General features: G+C 28.9%; 1 protein-coding gene across 2 annotated transcripts in view; it reads right to left on the bottom strand.

Annotated features, from left to right (window-relative positions):
* The window catches only part of LOC145850025 (protocadherin Fat 1-like), a 38,323-nt gene extending 24,611 nt beyond the window's left edge, over positions 1–13,712 (bottom strand). For both annotated transcript variants that reach the window (XM_082955162.1, XM_082955163.1), the window contains exons 1-5: positions 10,996–13,712; positions 10,230–10,801; positions 6,190–6,367; positions 5,784–5,914; positions 849–916 (exon numbers count right to left, since the gene is read on the bottom strand). In XM_082955162.1, the coding sequence (XP_082811288.1) occupies positions 849–916; positions 5,784–5,914; positions 6,190–6,367; positions 10,230–10,801; positions 10,996–13,661 (3,615 nt within the window). In that variant the 5' untranslated portion in view covers positions 13,662–13,712. The remainder of the gene's footprint in view (positions 1–848; positions 917–5,783; positions 5,915–6,189; positions 6,368–10,229; positions 10,802–10,995) is intronic.
* Positions 13,713–18,878: the final 5,166 nt, after the last annotated feature.

The raw sequence follows: 18,878 nt of genomic DNA, 5'->3' as shown, positions 1-18,878 counted from the left end.
GGCTTGTAGCAACATAAACCTTTGAGATAAAGTTGTTAATATTATAACAAAACATGAAAAAGTAGAGCTAGCTTTATACTTTTTGTCAATTTCTGTATTCTAGTTTTGAAATGTAATTAAAATATAAAAGTTATTTTAGCTTTTTATTTAAGTACAGTTTAAACTTATCATTAAGGTTAATTATACTTAAAAATGTATACAACATGTAAATCAAAAAATAAAACATTTTTTAGTAGTTTAGTACAAATATTTAGGTATTATATAACAAACATTATTAAAAGAAGAAAGGTGCTTCAATTAAACTTAAAGTAAATAAAGTAAGTTTAATAAGTTTTCATTATTATTTAGTATGAAGTTACCAATTATACAAGAGTTCAATAACATAGATTTATGTAAAAATACAAAAAATAAATTGTATCAAAAATTTACAGCTCATTTCACGACGGGGGTTTTTTTACGTCATAAAATCGTAAATTTAAAAAAAAATTTTGATAAGTTTTAAGTATTCTCTATTTTTAAGTAATTTTTAAAATTATGTTATTTAATTTTTACAATTTTAGACACAATCAAGACTTTGAATAAAGTTTTAAACAAAACAACTACTTTAAGATGCAACAGATACTCCACACATATATATTTTAAAGATAGATAAATATATCTATCAACACAGCTATAAAAAAATCACGTTTAGTTTTTTGTAAATTGAAAACCTCAGAAATCATCATAAAACTAAATGAAGATTAAAATTTAAAACTTATACTTTTAAGTTAAGTCATATTACATTATAAAATCTTGAGTTTAGACTAAACTTTATAAATAGTTTCATGAATATTTGAATTAAAACTTACAACGAACGAAATTTGTTTTAATCCATCAAGTACATTTGGTACCAGCTCTTTTGCAGTGTAAATTTGACCTAGAAATAAATTTAAAACGGTTAAAAAAAAAAAGTAAAACATAACTAATTTTTAGTTTACTTTTTATATAAAACTTAAGAATTACTTCTTTATTTAGTTATACACTATATCATTAAAAATTAAACATTTAAAAAAATAAACTAATTCTTAATTAACATTCTTATTTCTTCTATTAGTTATTAAACGTTGTCTACTTTTAACTTATAGAGAAACTACGTATAAACGTTAATAAAATTAAACTTTGTCAATCATAAAAAAGTTAATGAATAAAATATACAAGTATTATTTACCTATCGTATACTCTAGTCTTAAAACATTTTGTTCATTTCTATTAGTTTTAGTTTATTAAATAATAGAGTTGAAACTATTGTAAATGTAGTTTATAAATTATCCTAATACACAAGTACATAATTACATTTAGTTTTGTCTAGTTGTACAGAAGCTTGGCATTAAATTAGTTCAATTTATATATTCTTAATTACGTCATAATTGCGGTAAAAACACACAGAACTACCAAGCGTGGGAATGCTGTGAAAATTGAAATACATTTTTTGATGTTTTTCATTTACATAACTTTAAAGAAAAAGAAAAAAAGTTTAGCAAAAAAGAATTCGAATTTAAAGATGTTTTATATTAAATTATGTAATATAAGCTAATATAAAGGAAAAAACGTAATAAAAATTGACTAATACTTTATATGTTTATTTAAAAATAATATAAGCTAGGGTAGCGTTTTTGTTAATAAACAGAACCACTTGGTTAATGTTTATAAGACAACAAACTATGATAAATTACTTTTCTACGATTACTTTATTTGTTTATCTTTGTGGTAATAAACAATAAACAATTCTACAAAGTTTATTGGTAAAATAACATTTTAAGACTTTTTGTTTCCTTTGAAGTAACCACCCAAGTTGTCTAAATTTTCTTATATTTTGTAAACTAGTCTCCTGCTGAGAAGTAACAGTTTTGCATGAACGTTTATAATTGTTTTTTTTATATTATCCTATGTACCTTACTGTAATATTATTTTAAACACAAGAAATTTTTTTCAAAAACTTAACTGATTTATTTTTGTTGTCGTACAACTTTTTTTAACTGTATATAACATCAAGTGTATTACTCATTAGACTGTTTTTATTTTACAATATTATTTGTTTTTGATTCCATTTAGAAAAATAAAGTACTTGAAGCTTTTAAAAGATTTCCTTTCAACAGTCGTTTATTTTACTGTATATACGAATTTAAAGAATAAGATATATATTGTGAACTGTACAGTAATAGTCAGTATTTTAACTATTTAATAAAAACGATTTATTAACGACGTTTCTGATTCAATTTTATAAATTATACACCACAGAAAACCAAACTAATCAAAATAATTAATTTTTTTAGGTTTACATTTTAAACAAATTATACAGACTAATTTAAATTTATTTTGATTTTGAACACATACTCTTTGCTTTGTTAAGTAAGCTTTATATTTTAAATAATTAAGACAAACAAGTAGGTGTTGAAGTATTAATTTTATAATATCTTTACAAATTAAAAAATAAAACGCCTGGCTGCTAACATCAAATTTGTATATTTTTGCTGTCAAATGCATATTGTTGTAAGGAAACGAAAATTCAAAGTCTGACCACATCAAACAACTCGTAAAATAGTTCGAAAGATCTTGTTCATAAGAGTTTTCAAAAAACTTTAGTATTATTGACTGCTAAAAACATAAAAATACAGGATACTATCAATTGCAAAAGTTTGCATAAATACTTTTAAACACGTATTTAATAAAAGTTCATTTCAAAATGTAGGTTTTATGACATAAAAGTTTTATTAGAAATGTTTTAATTTTTACCTTTAGAGTTAAAAAAAAGTTTGTTATTGTAATTAATAAAGTCTTAAAAATTTATTTGACAAAAATAATGATAATAAGATCTACTTTATAAAATTAGAACTAAACGCAAGTAATAGACTTGAGAGCAATCAATATATGTTTGCTGCATTTAGTTTGAGGTTAATTCAGTGCATATGCCATGTTATGTCAATTAGGAATTATGTGTACTTGTTTATCTACATAACTGACATTTCAATAACATTAGTCGATAAATTACCTATTTTATGTTTTAATTCAACCAAAAAAATGTGAAAAATTCTAATTTTATTTTTATTATTTTATCAGATGAATTTTATATTTTTAAAGTAATTGTGGTTTACACAAATATTTTGACGTGTTTCATTGAATAGACAATCCTTACTCGTATGTAGTAAAAACATGTGATTTTATTTAATTTCAGAAGAATAATGATTTCTTTAACAAACAAGATTATTAAAAATAAATTTATGTGTTTATTTATAAGCTTCATTCAATATTTCGTAACAATAGTTCATACAATACACAAAGCAAGATAAAACAAATATTGTTTTGTATCATCATCTAAAGATTAAATTTAATTTAAGTAACATAAGCAATTGCTATCTTACTTAAAAAATAAAAATTTTCATCATTTTTTTAGCCTTGTAATAAAACAAAATAAAATACTGCAAAAGTTTGAAGCAGATTATAAATTATAAAAAAATGTCAATATGTTAAATAAAAATCTATATAAGAAAAAAAAAAAAGAGTATTCTATTTTTCGATAAATTCTATCTTAGATAAAATTAATGTAAATTTTTATCCGAATTTTTTTTTTTTGAGTCGCTGAACTATATATTTTTTCCAAACATCTTTTCTTAAGTTATGAATCATTAAGAATACTTGCTTTTAAAATTAACCCCTTCTATGCCTAATTGGTAGCGATCAAATGAACAGGAATTAATTACTACTTTATTATGTTATCTTTTTTAATTAGATTGATGCTTTCAAATCAAAAAAAGTTCACTTACAAACCATTTTTGCTTTAAAACAAATAATTGCTAAATGAGCAGTTAAACTGCGTTTGATCTTCCTAGTGAATGTAAACAAATTCTTGGTTATTATGATCAATTTTACAATTTATTTCGGTTCTTTTTTTTCTATGGCAATTTAATGTTTTGAAGGTAATTTTTACAAGTGTTAACAACAACCTATGCGCATTTACTGAAACAGGTATGTGTATTATTTTTACTTTATATATATAAGTAGTTTTTTAAACTATTAGGAACACATTTTAGGTATACACTTTTATAACCAAAATTATGTTATTGTTGTTTTAGTCTTAAAATTTTTACCTGTGTGATTGATAATTTTTATTTTTTTTAGCAAAAACGATATTAAAAGTTACAGAAGAATTTATTAGACTTTAAATGTGTTTTAAAGTATTAATTAATAGGTTTTGAAATAAAATAAACCAGCCAGACATCAGTTTATCAAACAAACTCCTCATTTTAGGCTTGGTTAAAGAAAACTAAAACTATAAAAGCTTTTATCTTTTACTTATCGTTTTTTTTAATATTATTTAAAATTATATTCGACAAACTTAATTTAAAAACTTTATTAATATCCGGTTGGAATTAGCTTTCGTAGAGACTGCGACTTTTAATATGTCTAATCGCACGTAAATTTAAATGTCATCTTTTTACGTCTACGCGCTACTGATTTACAAAAGACAATCAAAATAGCTTTTGACTAGCTAACTTAAACGGTAAAAGTAAATAGGGATTAGTTCACTTTCAGTGAGAACGATTTCAGTTGTTAAATTTGGCTTCCTTTTGTAAACTCACAGGGTATTGTAAGTGAAATTAGTTTTTATTGTGACTTACAGGTCATATAAGTTTTTTTTGTCAACTTTGAAACTTATTAAAATTTAGTAAACATTCTACAGCTTAATTATTGTAACCTGTTATAGAATCAGTTTACATATTTATTTTTTATTAGTAATTATAACTTTTCATAACAACAAAATAACGATGTTTAATTAATATTAAATTTAAAACAGATTAAATTGAGTAATTCTCAGTACATTTAAAGTCAAACTTTATTTTTGATGTTACCGAATTCGTTCTAGTTGTAGCCAAACGTGTTATTTGAGAGTGTACTTAACAAGTGCATTCTATGTTTTAAGTTTAAATACTAATTACTATCGTTAGCATACCTACTATATTGACAAGCGTTTTGACCTTTACGTGACTACATTTTTTAGCTAAGTACATACAAAAGTAGACAAAACTAATTAAAATGACAAGAAACCACGTATAAATTTTTGACGTCATTTTTAACTTTATGATGTGTATATATGTTTTACTGCGTAATTTTCTAGTCTCATTATATCAGCTGTATTTGTAAGAACTTTATTGAGCTTTTTTGGTCCGCCCTTTTTTAACTATTTTTAGTTATGTCAAAAAGCATGCTTTTACTTATATATATTTACAACAATGAGTTGAAGTTAAACTACCTTAAAAAGTTATTTAATATCAGCTGTTTTTTAAACTTAACAATGTTTTACGATTTTTGATACTACTATATATTATAATAAACTTGTTTCGCTAGGATCTTTTATAGCATACGCTTAAATTTTATCTTAAACGCTTAAATAATATTTTAGATTTTAACGGTAACTATAAAAAAGTCATACCTATAAACAAAAATTAAGTAGTACAAAAATAACATAGATTAAAAAAGTAAATATAAGCTAAGGGGTGATATAAATTTAAGCAAAACGACTTCTATAATAAAAATAATTGTGTTAAAATTTTCATTTGTTAAGAACAATATTTTTTAAGCTATAATTTTAAAAATGTTTTAAAAGACCTACAGCAACTTATAATTGAAACTTGATTATTTTATTCTTTAATGTTGCTGAACACTAGCTCAATAAATTTGTTTGTTTTTTACAAATTTTCAGTACTTCAAAAATAGCAAACAAACACGTAAATACTTTTGAAATTAACCTGTTTCAGAGTTTATTTTGAATATTTCTGTTTTCAAGATAGTGTATGTAAACTTTCCATTTAAACCTTCATCTTTGTCAGAAGCTTGTATATTTAATATAGGAGTGTTAACGGGTGTTCCCAAATCCACACTGTAATAAGTAACATTTAATTTAATTTTAGGAACTATTTGCTTTAAAGTTTAAATATATATAGTATAACAATTTTAAGAAATTTACAAATCAAAATTTTGTAGTTTTTAAGATACTTTAAGGTTTTGTAATAAACGTAAAGTTTAAGAAAGCTTTATTTATAAACAAGTTTCACTAAAATTTTTTTTCACTGTTACTTTTATTAATTTTCTAAACAGTTTTCTTTTTATGGTATTTTAGTTTATTTATAACATAACATGTTCTATATAACTAACGAGATATTGTAGCTTGGCTGGTCAGAAACTGGATAGTTGTCATTAACATCCATAACTGTCACTGCTACATTTATATAGTCTTCAGATAGATATGAACCCTGCTTATCACGTGATGCTATTGTCAGCCAATAATATTTCTCTGTTTCTCTGTCAAGTGATCGAGCAAGAACTACTTGTCCTGAAAAATATTAAAAGTTTTTTTTACATGTTATTAAACTAGTTTGTTTCTTTTTCTTTAAGTAAAAAAAAATAGTTTAGAAAAATACGATTTGATAAAAACAATTTCAAACTTTTTTTTTGTAAAGAAAAATAACAGGTATTTAATAGATATTTTTTTCACATTTTAATTTTAATTGTTTACAACTTTTATCATTAGTTTTAGATAATGTTTTTTTATTTTCTATACTATTAAAATTTTCTAAAATGTAGTCAAAAAGACATTAAGAAAAACTATATAAATTAAATTTTTTTAAACTGAAAAAACTTTTCGTTTATAAAATTAAGTACAAAAAATAAGTTTTAGATAACAATTAATGTTTAAAAAAAGACAGAATAGTCATAGCACTATATTAGCTAAATATATTAAAAGAACTACATTAAAACATATATAAACTGAAATGCTTCTAAGCAGAAATAAAAACTTAGCTTGAGAAAATAAGTTTTTATACTTAAACAAACAGTTAGACAAATAAAGCTACAAAATAATGTTTATTGACTAAAACTTAATTTCAAAATGATTTAGCAGAAGGTAAATCTTAAAACAGACAACAAAAAAAAATAACAAAAAAAAAAAAACAACATGTCTAAACACATTTCCAGTTTGCTTCTGTTTATAATCAAGTGTCACAGATGTAATAATTAATTACTTATATGTCAGTAAAACTAAAAAAAGAACTGGATCATTTAAAACATATGCTGTATCAAATTAAATAAGGGCATGCATATGTTGCTGATAAAATATTTTCACACATTTTTTACAGTCAGTATAATTTTAGTAGGTTTTTTAGTTTTGGAAGCTACTTTTTAAACATAATATATTGAATAAAACTAAAACCGTAAAGCTATTGTGTTCGTAACTTTTATGTTTTTACAACTATTTGTTTTATACTGAAACTGTGAAGTAAATCTCACAGAAGAAATACTAGAATTTTTTAAACTAACTGGATGGATTAGATAAACAAATATAAAATTACTTCAAACTGATACTTTGCAAAAACGAATATCTGACATAAGTTATGCATTAATACAGAAAAGAACCCAATGCAAGAACAACTTTAAATTTTGACTGAAATTGTATTTTAGACAAGCACTCGAAACTTAAGTTCTAGTTTTTGCTTGTCATCTTAAATTAAAAACAAGTGCACCATGAAAGAAAACAGCTGACAAATGAGACTTTTGTATACAAACCCGCTGTCATTTTGAAAAAATTTTCTCTGCTGTAATTAAACATGATAGTTTTTGTGTCAAGCTAGAGTTTGATGTGTATTTTTATGCTTTATATTGTACGTAATTGACCGACTTCTAATACCATGAGACTTAAGGTTTTGCTGTCATTTAAAATTAAAATAATATAGCGTATTTTCGCTAGTTGGGTATTCCAAAAATTTTAAAAAAGTATTGTTGTTTTCCAAAAATTAAATATGTTAGACTGAAAATAGTTGTGTAAATGTGCTTTAGACTTTATTTTTTTTTAACTATACCAATACAAAAACAACAAAAGCGAGCTAAAACCCAACTAAGCATGACTACAAAAAGGGGGAGAAAAATAAGGTGTTAATTTATTCTTTCCTTTCAAATTAAGAATCTGCGTTGTACAAACTCAACTTCTTAAACAAAAGATATGACTCATGCCCCACCCTATCATTATTTTCTTGCTCTTTTTGAAATGAAAAGTAGTTTTTTGTTGGCACAAAGACTTATAAACTGTCGAGAACCTTTTGTGTAACTTAAACAAGCTTCAAGTATTCACCATTCTTCTTATATGTGTATACAGCGAGTAAAGTTTATTTCTTTTGTTGTTATTATTCCTGTTTACTTCTTCTATGTAAGTTTTCAACCGAAATTTAAACTTTGGGCAAATATAAAGCACTTTCTTGAATCTTTTTACCAGTATTCAGCTTATCCTTTTTTGTCTTTTTTCTTTAAATTACACAAGATTAATTGCTCATGAAGCAGCTAAAACTTCAACAGAAGCATAAACATCTAAATTAAATACAAATGTCCTAGTTTTTGGCTTTACTAAAAAAATTCTAATTCTTCTTCAAACTACTTTCAAATAAATGTTTCAAATCATACATTGAAGAGAATTTTCATATAAATCAATTAAAAGTTTCCTTATTTCACCTTCTTTCAAAGATAACACGAAATAAAGAAAAGAAAAGCAAAAAACTGTGGTTTCTTAAAAGTCGTGATTTAAGATCACCGTAACTTTAAAAATTAACATATATATAAATTTTGCACTTTATTTGTCATTAAATATAAGTAAGAAACCGTTTTTTCGAAATATTTTTTTTTGCCAAAATAAAAGAAAGACTATAACCTTTTGGAAACTTGTTGATATTTGAAGAAAAAAAATGATAAAGTATAAAATTAGAACAAAATTAATTTGTGTTTTGATTTTTTTTATGTCTTTTAAAAAACAAAACACAATACAAATATAGTTATAGTAAGTTTTAAAACTTGTTTTACAAATAAGGAATTGCTTTCAGATAAAATTAGACAGAAGACAAACAATAATATTTAAAATGCTTGTAAAACATATATTTTTTAGGAATTTCTGCATAAGCTTTTTATTCAAGTAACAAAAATCAAGCATCATAACTGTTACACTTCATCAATAGCTTCATTGAAATTTCTTAGGAGAAATTACTGTTGCAGCTTAAGGGTACTATTGTGACGTAATAACCAGGTTTAGTGATAAACAAGCTTTATAGAAAACATCCGTTTCAGAAAATAGATTGCCTATTTGCTACTTACACTGATAATCTTCAATGAGAAGGCACAAGTAGTTCTTTTTGACTAATTTCGTTGTCGTTTGATACAAGTAACTTAAATGCATAACGTTTGTATACCAAAAAAAGACTTTCCTTGTTTAGAAATAAATTTAAAGAATTTAATCACACTATCTATAAATTTACACAACTTTTTTGTAATTTTATTGTTAAGCTAAGTTACTGCTCTAATAATTACAAAAAAAAACTCACTTAAACTTGTTTTGTAAGCAATTGTATTATGGCAGTTCAAACGTTTATATATATACAAAATTGGAAATTTTTACAGTATTTCATAAACATTTACAAACAATCAAAGATTTAATGCATGGTATGCAGTTACTGCTTATTTATATGTAAAACAAAATATGCAAACATGAACAAGTCACGATTTCAAAAAACATATTAGTTATTATTAATTTGTTATAAGAATATATGAAATTTTAAAACAATTATTTAAGTTTTGTTTGAACAATAGTTCATTAAATTTAATTGAACTTGTTTACTTAAATCTTGGAATTTGAAGAAAATAAAATTAAAAGACATTTTAAGAATGTGTTTTGTTTTTCAGATATAAACAAAGTTTCTTTAAAAATTATATTAAATTCTATTCTATTTTTTATATGTAAATTAAATCAAATCTTTTATGTTCGTTCCAACCTTAAAGTTATATGCGAAATTTTTATACAAACTAAAATTTATATAATGTTTTCTTAGAACGTTAAACATTATCAAAAACATTTTACTCGCTTACTTACTTTTTCAAAAAGTACAAAAAGAGGATATATTATGATTAACTATGAAATTAAGAAAATCCAGGCTAGTTATTATGTAACGTACACATCATGTTATAACACTACAGAAATTTTCTAAACTAAAAATAGATTATCTATAAAAGTTTTTACTAAATTTATAAAATTTAATTTAAAAGTTATTCACATCTTTTATGATTGATAAAGTTAAAATATTAGAAGTTAATTTTATTTTTTAATTTTAAAGTATGTACTTATTTTAGGACTAGTATTCCCTTTAAATCAAACTTTTACCCACCTGTATATCTATCCACTCTAAAAACTCCCTTTCCTGAACCATCTATGACGTCATAAACAACATCAGATCTAGTAGCGTTTATGGTACCAACCACTTGTCCAGGGGAGGTGTTTTCACTTACATTTATCATGGTTAGTTTATTGTTCATATTGCCATTACGCGACTTAAGGTTACTGAGCAAAACATTGACAACCAGTCTGGCTTGAGTGCTCTTCCCTGTAGAATCTCTTGCCCTAACCCTTAGCCTGTAACTCTTGCGCTCTAAACGACCCATTAATCTAATTGAACCACTAGTTTTGTCCACTACAAACAGAGTGTCTTCATCTAAGCTGCCTTCTGATTCTGCGCTATAAGAAATATCCCCATTGGTCAATTTGGAGTCTGCGTCGCTCGCATGCAACCAATAAACGATGGCGAATTCCGGTAGATCTTCAGGAACATCAACAGTGAGGTTATCAGAGGGAAACTTTGGTGAGTTATCGTTGTGATCCTTAATTATCATGGTAACTTCAACTCGTGAACTTTTTCTTTCGGAGATTGTCTCAGCATTGTCACTGGCGTCTACCATAAACCTGTTTAAATTTATCAAAGTTTGCTTGGATTGTTAAAATAAACTTTATCTGATAATGAAAAAATATTCTTGTAACAACTAATTGAGTTATAACAACTTAACAATAATCTAAACTTTATAAATAAAAGCTAAGCAAAAATGTTTTATTTCAAAACATGTTTTAATAATGACACAAATAAATTTTACTTTTATTACCTGTAAAAGTCTTTCTTTTCTCTATCCAAACTGGAGTTTAGCATGATTTTACCCGAAACTGCATCTACGTTAAATTTGTAGCTCATTGTTATCGACTCACTTTCGCTGATGGAATAACTGACTTTAGAGTTGCTACCTGCGTCTGCATCTGTTGCTCGCACATAGCAATTTTTAATTTGACCGCTGTTTTCGGTTATTTCGAACAGGTAAGAATCTTGTTCGAATACAGGAGCGTTGTCGTTCACATCAGTGACTACAACAACGATTTTCACTTTTCCCTTTTTGCGGGCCTCGTTTTTGCCCAAGTCAGTGAACTCTACGACCAACTGATAGTGAGATCTCTTTTCTCTGTCGAGCGGCTTCGCAAGAAACAACCGCCCGGTTTTCGAGTCTACTGTGAACCTAGCTTCCTTGTTACCGCTCACGATGGTGAACCAGATCATGCCGTTGTACTTGATGTCCAGATCCGTGACGGAAATTTCGACAACTTCAGAGCCTACTCGAGCGTCTTCAGGCACCTTCACGTTGTACCGCTTCTTCGAAGACTCGGGAGCGAAAGTGTTGGGCAGTAGGTCCGTGGACTTGATCGATTGCTGGAACCTTTTCCTGATGTCCGATTCTCCCCTCATTTCATTTTCTGTCTCGTCGAGTTTGTCCCAGCACCTCACCACCGGCTTATTGCCCTTCTTCCTCGTGAACTTGACCACCACGGGCAACTTTTCCGACTTGAGCTGCGAGTCGGTGGCTTCGACGAAAAGTTCGAACGGCTGCCTGTCGAGCAAGTTCCGCTTGCTGTCGTGCCCGAGCATGATCTCGCACGAACCTTCCCGGATGTAAAAGTCGTCCTCCCCCGACGTCATCACGCACTTCATCGACTCCCCGGGCACCGGGTCCACGTCGTACGGGTTCAGGGAAATAACCTTTTGCGCGACCCCGACCAGCTGCTGCGGGAATTCGACCTCGCACCGCGAGTACGTGAACTTGGGCGCGTTGTCGTTGACGTCGCGTAAATTTACAGTTATTATGACGTCACTGTGCCGCGAGTAGGGGCTGCCGACGTCCATGGCGCGCACCCACACGTAGAACCTCTTGTCGTACAAGTAGTCGCTGTCCAGCCTTTCTCCCTCGCTCACAAAAATTTCTCCCGTCCTCGAGTCTATCCTGAGCGGCATCCCGTCGGAGTCGACGATTTTGAACGTGACAGTTCCGTTGTGGCCCTCGTCGGGGTCGTACGCCCGCACCTGGTAGATGGGAAATCCCCCGTTGTCACCCTCGTCAATGGTGATTTCGTGATGTTCGTTGGCGATGACGGGGTCGTTGTCGTTGACGTCATCAACTATGACGTGAACAATCGCTGTGGCAACGGAGCGACTCCCGGCGTAATCAGAGTATCTCGCCACCACCGTCAGGTTATGGACTTTGCGCTTTTCACGGTCAACTGGTTTCGAGAGGCGAAGCAAATTTGTTTCGGGCACGAATTCGAAAAAGTTTGAACCACCCACGATATTGTAAGCAACGTGGGATTTCTGCGGATTTTCTCCCGTTAATTCACCAATTATCGCGCCCGTTTGACTCCACTCACTCATGCGGAACTTGGTCGGCTCTTTGAAGACCGGCTTGAACGCGTCCTTGCTGAGAATTTCGACAAAGAAAGTCTCCAAGCTCTCCTTTTGCGGGCTGCCATTGTCGGTGACCCTGATCGTGACGTTCAAGTTGATTTTCTCCTTCGGATACCTCTTCAAGTTGAGCAAATAGTTCTGCTGTTCAAAACCGTTGGTCAACTCGACGTATTTGAGAGCGTCAGAGTCGACTATCCTCGGGACGTTCGTTTCGCCGTTCTCGCCAGAGTCCTCGTCACTGACCTCTAGTACGGCGAGAGTCTTGTTGGAGGACGTACTGGGTGCCAGCTTGGTCAGGGTCATCTCAGGACGATGCTTGTTCACCCTGGCCACCCTCACTATCAGCGTGGTGGACGCGCAAAACTTCTTGTTGCGGTCGATGGCCTTCACGGTCAGCGAGTGCTCCTTCTGCCACTCGTAGCTCACCCTGGCCGTCAGGAACACCTTGCCGGTGACCGGGTGGATCGCGAAGTTGCCGTTGTAGCTGTCCAGCGCGTAGTACGTCATCCTGTTGACCGGGTCCACGTCGCGGTCGGTGGCTCGCATCGTCGTGACGTAGGAACCAACCGGGCTGTCCTCTGAAACTTCCGCGCCGTAGCTCGACTTCCTGAAGATGGGAAAGTTGTTGTTGCCGTCCCGCACCCGCACCCTGACCCTGGCGTACGTCACGCGGCCGCCCGACGTCGCCCTCACCGTCACCGTCGCGTTGTCGTACTCGACCCGGTCCATCCCGACGCGCATCTTCAGCTCCGCAAAGTGGAAGTTCAGCAGCGTCTTTCTCCTCACCGCGACGTTCGGATCGTGAGGCGTGACGTCGAACATGACGTCATCGTTCCGGTCGGTCGCCCACACGCCCAGCATGTGCTCGGTGATGACGTCGGTGAAACCGCCCGTGCTCAGCTCGGAAGCCCATCCGTCGTAGTGGAACCTGGTGAAACGGAACTCGTCTTGCTGTGACGTCACAAACGAAAGTGAAATCAGAAAAACAAATTTCCACAAACACAGTGATTGCAGGTTCTGATTTTTGTAGTTCGGAAGTTTCTTCATGGCATTTCGTATAGTTTGTTCTTTAACATAATATTTATTAGTTTGTAGTTGTTTTTTGTATCCTGAAAAAAAAAAATACATGATACACTTAAAAAAATCAAGTTAATTGTTTCTGTACGAGCATTATATACATTTTTTTAAGTATTATTACTTTTTTTTAGAAAATAGTTTTATACGTGATACACCTAAAGAAATCAAGTTGATTGTTTCTGTACGAGTATAATATACATCAATTAATGTATTAGTTTTTTTTTAGAAAATAGTTTTTATACGTGATACACCTAAAGAACTCGAGTTGATTATTTCTGTACGAGCAAAATATACATCAATTAATGTATTCGTTTTTTTTTCCTTGAAAACTTTTATATGTGATACTCTTAAAGAAATCGATGCTTTTCACGAGCTTTTACGTCATGCAATAAAGATGCAGCACCCTTGACTTTTTCGAGATCGTTTGAAGTTATAAACAATATTTTCAAGCACACCTCGATTAATTCAAGGGCGTTTAAAAGCTATTTTCTCATGATCTGTTGAAAAATTGCCACAAAAAGCAAATGAAAAAATAAACTTGATATTGTTGTTCATAAAAAAATTAGCTTATCAAAAACAGGTGTTTCAAAAATACTTTTAGCAATTAAAGTTTTTGATTAACGTTTAAATGTGTATAAAAACCTATTATTTAGTTTATCAAGTAAAAAACAGTAAAGATTACACTAGGATATTATTAAGGTTAAATTAAAGCAACGCTGAGTAGACGTAGTTAATAATTAACCCGCAATACTTGTTTTTCAAAACTCTCAGCTTTTCTGAACACAAACAAAACAATCAAACTTCTTCATTTGACGTTTTGTGACAACTACTGCTTGTAATAACAAGCTGATGCAATGCACTTTCCTTCTAAAAACCAAGTAATACTGTGAGCAATTTGCAAAACAATTACAAGTTTACACAACGCCCGGTTTGAGTGGCCCCTTGACACTTTCAATTGGCCTACAGTCAGCTAAAATAAACTTCCTAATAATCACTGCTAATCAGCCGTAACTTTATAACTAAACTAATGGTGAAATTTCTACGTTAACTTCGAAACTAAACTTTTAATTGTGTTGAATAAAGGTGCTTGAAAATACTGAACCAGACATTTATATCAGCAGTTGATCTACTAAAGCAAAAACGTTTTTTGAAATTAATATACAAACTTCAAAACTAAACTTCATCTTTGAAATTATAAACGCATAATTATAGCAAATATTCATTATAAAGAATGTAAAACTGATAAAATTGTAAAACAATGTTTTTACTTAGGTGTTTTTTATTTTTTCTTAAACAAAACTAAAAATAAAAAGAAACTAAAACTCATAATTAAAAGACCAAAAACTTGTAAAACGCTTTCTCAGTCAAAATTTATATTTCTTTTATAAAACAGGAAACAAGTTGTAAATTTTCTTTCAGATTTTACAAACAACCAGCAGACAGCAAACTCACATGAAATTATCAACTTTCATCTCCACGCTAATCTGCTTACTTCATTTCCAGTGTAAATAGCCGTGGGCCGCATTGATATATCCGATCGTAAACAATAACTACAATGCGAATACGTAGGCAGGTTTTTATCTGAACTGTTCTCTCTCTTAACGCTGTGTCTGCTTAGATTTTTTGAACTTTGAACTTTTAAGTTAAATTCATGAATGTAAGAATTGTTTAAAAAGTTTCACCAAAATGTCTTGTCCCATTTTAAAATATTTTTCTGTTTGTTTGTTTTGAATACCAAAGGGAGTTTAAAATAAAATCAAAAGTATTGAGAGCTTAAGATAAAAATATTTTTGATTTATGTGTTTTATTTACTTTATTTTTTCTATAAGCTAGAACAACAAATATAATACTAATAAAAATATAACTTGCTCTCTAATGATCTTGGTAGTTTTGCTTTATCGCAATACAATAAAAAAAACAATTTTTGAAGAAGGCCTTGTTTAAACACATACAAAATCCGATCGAAACAAACTAGCTTTTTAATAGACTTATAATAAAATTAAAAATTTAAATATTTAAAATAATCATAAAAACAAACTAATTTTGTAAATGAAGTAATATTCTGAATACTACAGAAACGTTTGTATCAACATAACTTTTTTTCTAACAAACAAATAGATTAAAAAAAAAGAAACAGTTTTAAAAATTCAAAAAAAAAATTTCCATGAAAAAATCTCAAAAAAACAAAAAATTCAAAAAAAAAACGCAAATTTTTAAACGAAGCGATATTCTGTCGACATCAATGCGCTGTGAACGCAATTTTTTCTCCTCAAATTCAGCCAAGTGTGACCGATATCTTGCACTTTATCGCTGCTCAGTGGCAAGAATAGACTACCATAGCGCTTATCTCCTTATTTTCACAAAGAGATAAAATGTTTTTCAAGCTCATAAACATTAAGTTTTTTTTTTTTTTGATTTATTGTTCCGCAATAGATTTATAAATTTTGTTTTATTTAAAAATAATTTATAGTGAACCAGGTTTGAACTTAGTTGTTAAACCTTCAACTTAAAATCTTAAATCGTATATATTGCTTATTAAAAATGCTATACTTAATTTCATTTCTGAAAAATATATGATAAACAGTTTTAGTTTACATATTTAAATAAAATTAAAAAAAGAAGTTGTAGATTACTTTGTTACTTTAATTTGAATATGAAAGTTATTATTTAATATTATTTGTTCTAATAAAAAGAAGTAAAAAACTACAAACTGTTTCAATATTGTTGTTTTTTAAGCATTACGCTTTTATCATTTTCAAGTATTAATAAACTTTGAATGTGCGTAGAATGTAGATAGGCTGTTAAAAGTTAAAATAAGTGTTTGATAATGTTTTTAACTTTCATTTCAAAAACATCTTAAATCTATCTACCTACAACTTAGTTGTTGTAAAGCTGTTAAACATTAAAACTAAGTAAAAACAATATTTAAGCTTATAGTCATGTTTTAATATTTTTATGCACTGATGCAATAATTAGTAAATCAATCACACAAGCTTGGCTATGACAACCTAGCAGTTATAATTACAGTTATTACACAATTCAAACTATATTAAATGTTTTAATTATACGTTTAAAAATTCAACTTATGATATCGTTGGTTTACAAGCAGAACATAGAAGTTTTAACATTTAAAAACACTTTATATTTCAAAACCCAAGTAGTGTCGTGCAAACTAAGCCTCTTTTTTGTGAGTAAAAATGCAAAAATAATTTTATCTTCTTAGCGCACTTCTGTTTACATAAGTTGGCTTCTTTAGACTAGAAAGTTCACTTATTGCAAACAGTAAAGCGTTTAAGCTGATCAGTTTTCGAATAATCTTTAAAGCTGAGTTTAAATTTGTGAATAAATAAATTAAGAAATTAATTAGAAAGTGCCGCAGTAAAGTGTTTTCAGTTTTCCTTTGGGAATTGATTTACGAAAAACTTTATTGAAATTTAACAAAAGTTTTGCAAAAGTTGATATAGTTGATTAAAATAAAGACTTTTGTTGTACTTTTGTGTTTTTCTACGCGTATTTCAAAATCAATTTATTTAGAAGAACAAACAATTATTAAACTACTATAAATTGTAAATTGCAATTCTAGTTATTTATCAGCACTAGTTGTAAAATTTGATCTTTTCAGAACCTAAACAGCTAATATGTATTATAAAATTGCTATTTGTATAATTAATAGTCTAATTTTTATAACTTGAAACATACATTTATCTGCTTTGATATTCAACGAACCAAATTACTTTATGTTCATACTCATGAACTTTGGTTTTTGTTTTGAATATCCGGTAGTAAACAGTTTACAACTGTTTTGTTTATAAACATCTCCGTTGTAAATTCGAACTTTAAAAGTTTGTTTATGTGTTATAGTTGCTGAGTCCACACTTTTTTCAAGTAGATCATATTTAACCAATTTTTATTTGAATGTTGTTGGTCGTTATAAATAGCTAGATATTATCAGTAGAATACCATAGTATTTCTTTATCTTTTATGAGGGAAAAGTAATACTAAATTTGATAAATTTACACGGATTTTTAAATCAGTATACCCCTTTTGTTTGAAGTCAAACGATTTCAAATGGCGAAAATAAACCTCAAGTCAATTAAGTTGCACTTTCTCCAGTCTGTAGTCTAGAACCGCAATTGAACAAAACACACTTAGTATTCATCAATAAACCATGCATTAAACATCAAAAGAGCCGAAATTATGACGTAACATTTTCAACCTGCTTTGCAGCTAATAGAAAGATTGCGGTTTTTCGTAATTTTCTTATTGCTACATGAATAGAAATTTGAACTCGTGTTAAAGTTTGCAGGTGTTCAAGCATTTAATCGAGGATTAACAGTTATAACGAAATAATGTTTACATTTCTATTAACGTTATCTTATTTATTGCTATAGAACATATAACTTTTTTGTCAAAGTCTTTTTACATGGTATAAATGACAAAATTCCTATTTTGCAAAGTTTAAAATTGGTTAAGTAAATTTTAACTTTTTATCACATTGAAAAATTATAATTATATTTAATAAGAAATGTTGGTGAGTGCTGATAAACTTAACATTTTTTCAAATGTTTAGGTTCCTGTAGTAAACTTTTATATTTACTGAGTTTTTGATAATGAAGAACCTTATATACAATTTATATAATATTTTTTGGTATACAAATAAATTTCTACATACTTATAGATAACTGTCTAACAGGTACAGTTATAAAAATGTAATACAAAATAACATATATGAAAATTATAATAATGTATTTTGAATTTTAAGTTCTGTTGTATTTGAAAAAAAACCATCGAAATTTCTGCATTCAAACTGTTTGTATTTATAATACGAGAGAATAAAATTGAGAGATAAAAAGAAAGCTTCAATCGTAGTAAAGCAAAACGAATATTGCCGACTAGTTACTGATTGCAGTTTTGAAAGGTACTAATCTTTTACTACTTCAACCACTATATTAATTTTTTTATGAGTAATTCCTTTTTTTATACTGTGAAACTATGTGTTTAATACAGCATGCACGTTGTTTTTGGTTGCACGAATGTAAGAACGCACGAAAACATTTTTGAAACTTACACTAGATACTGCTGAGTTTATGAATAAGAACAAAATAAAATCTGAAAAGCATAACTAAAGGGAATTTTAAAGTTTACACTTTTTATTACGGCAACATTTCGAAACTTGCACTAACAAGA

Source organism: Thalia democratica, chromosome 2 (assembly GCF_965202585.1).
Source record: "Thalia democratica chromosome 2, ktThaDemo2.hap1.1, whole genome shotgun sequence".
Lineage (NCBI taxonomy): Eukaryota > Metazoa > Chordata > Thaliacea > Salpida > Salpidae > Thalia > Thalia democratica.
This window is presented reverse-complemented; position numbering and strand designations above follow the sequence as displayed.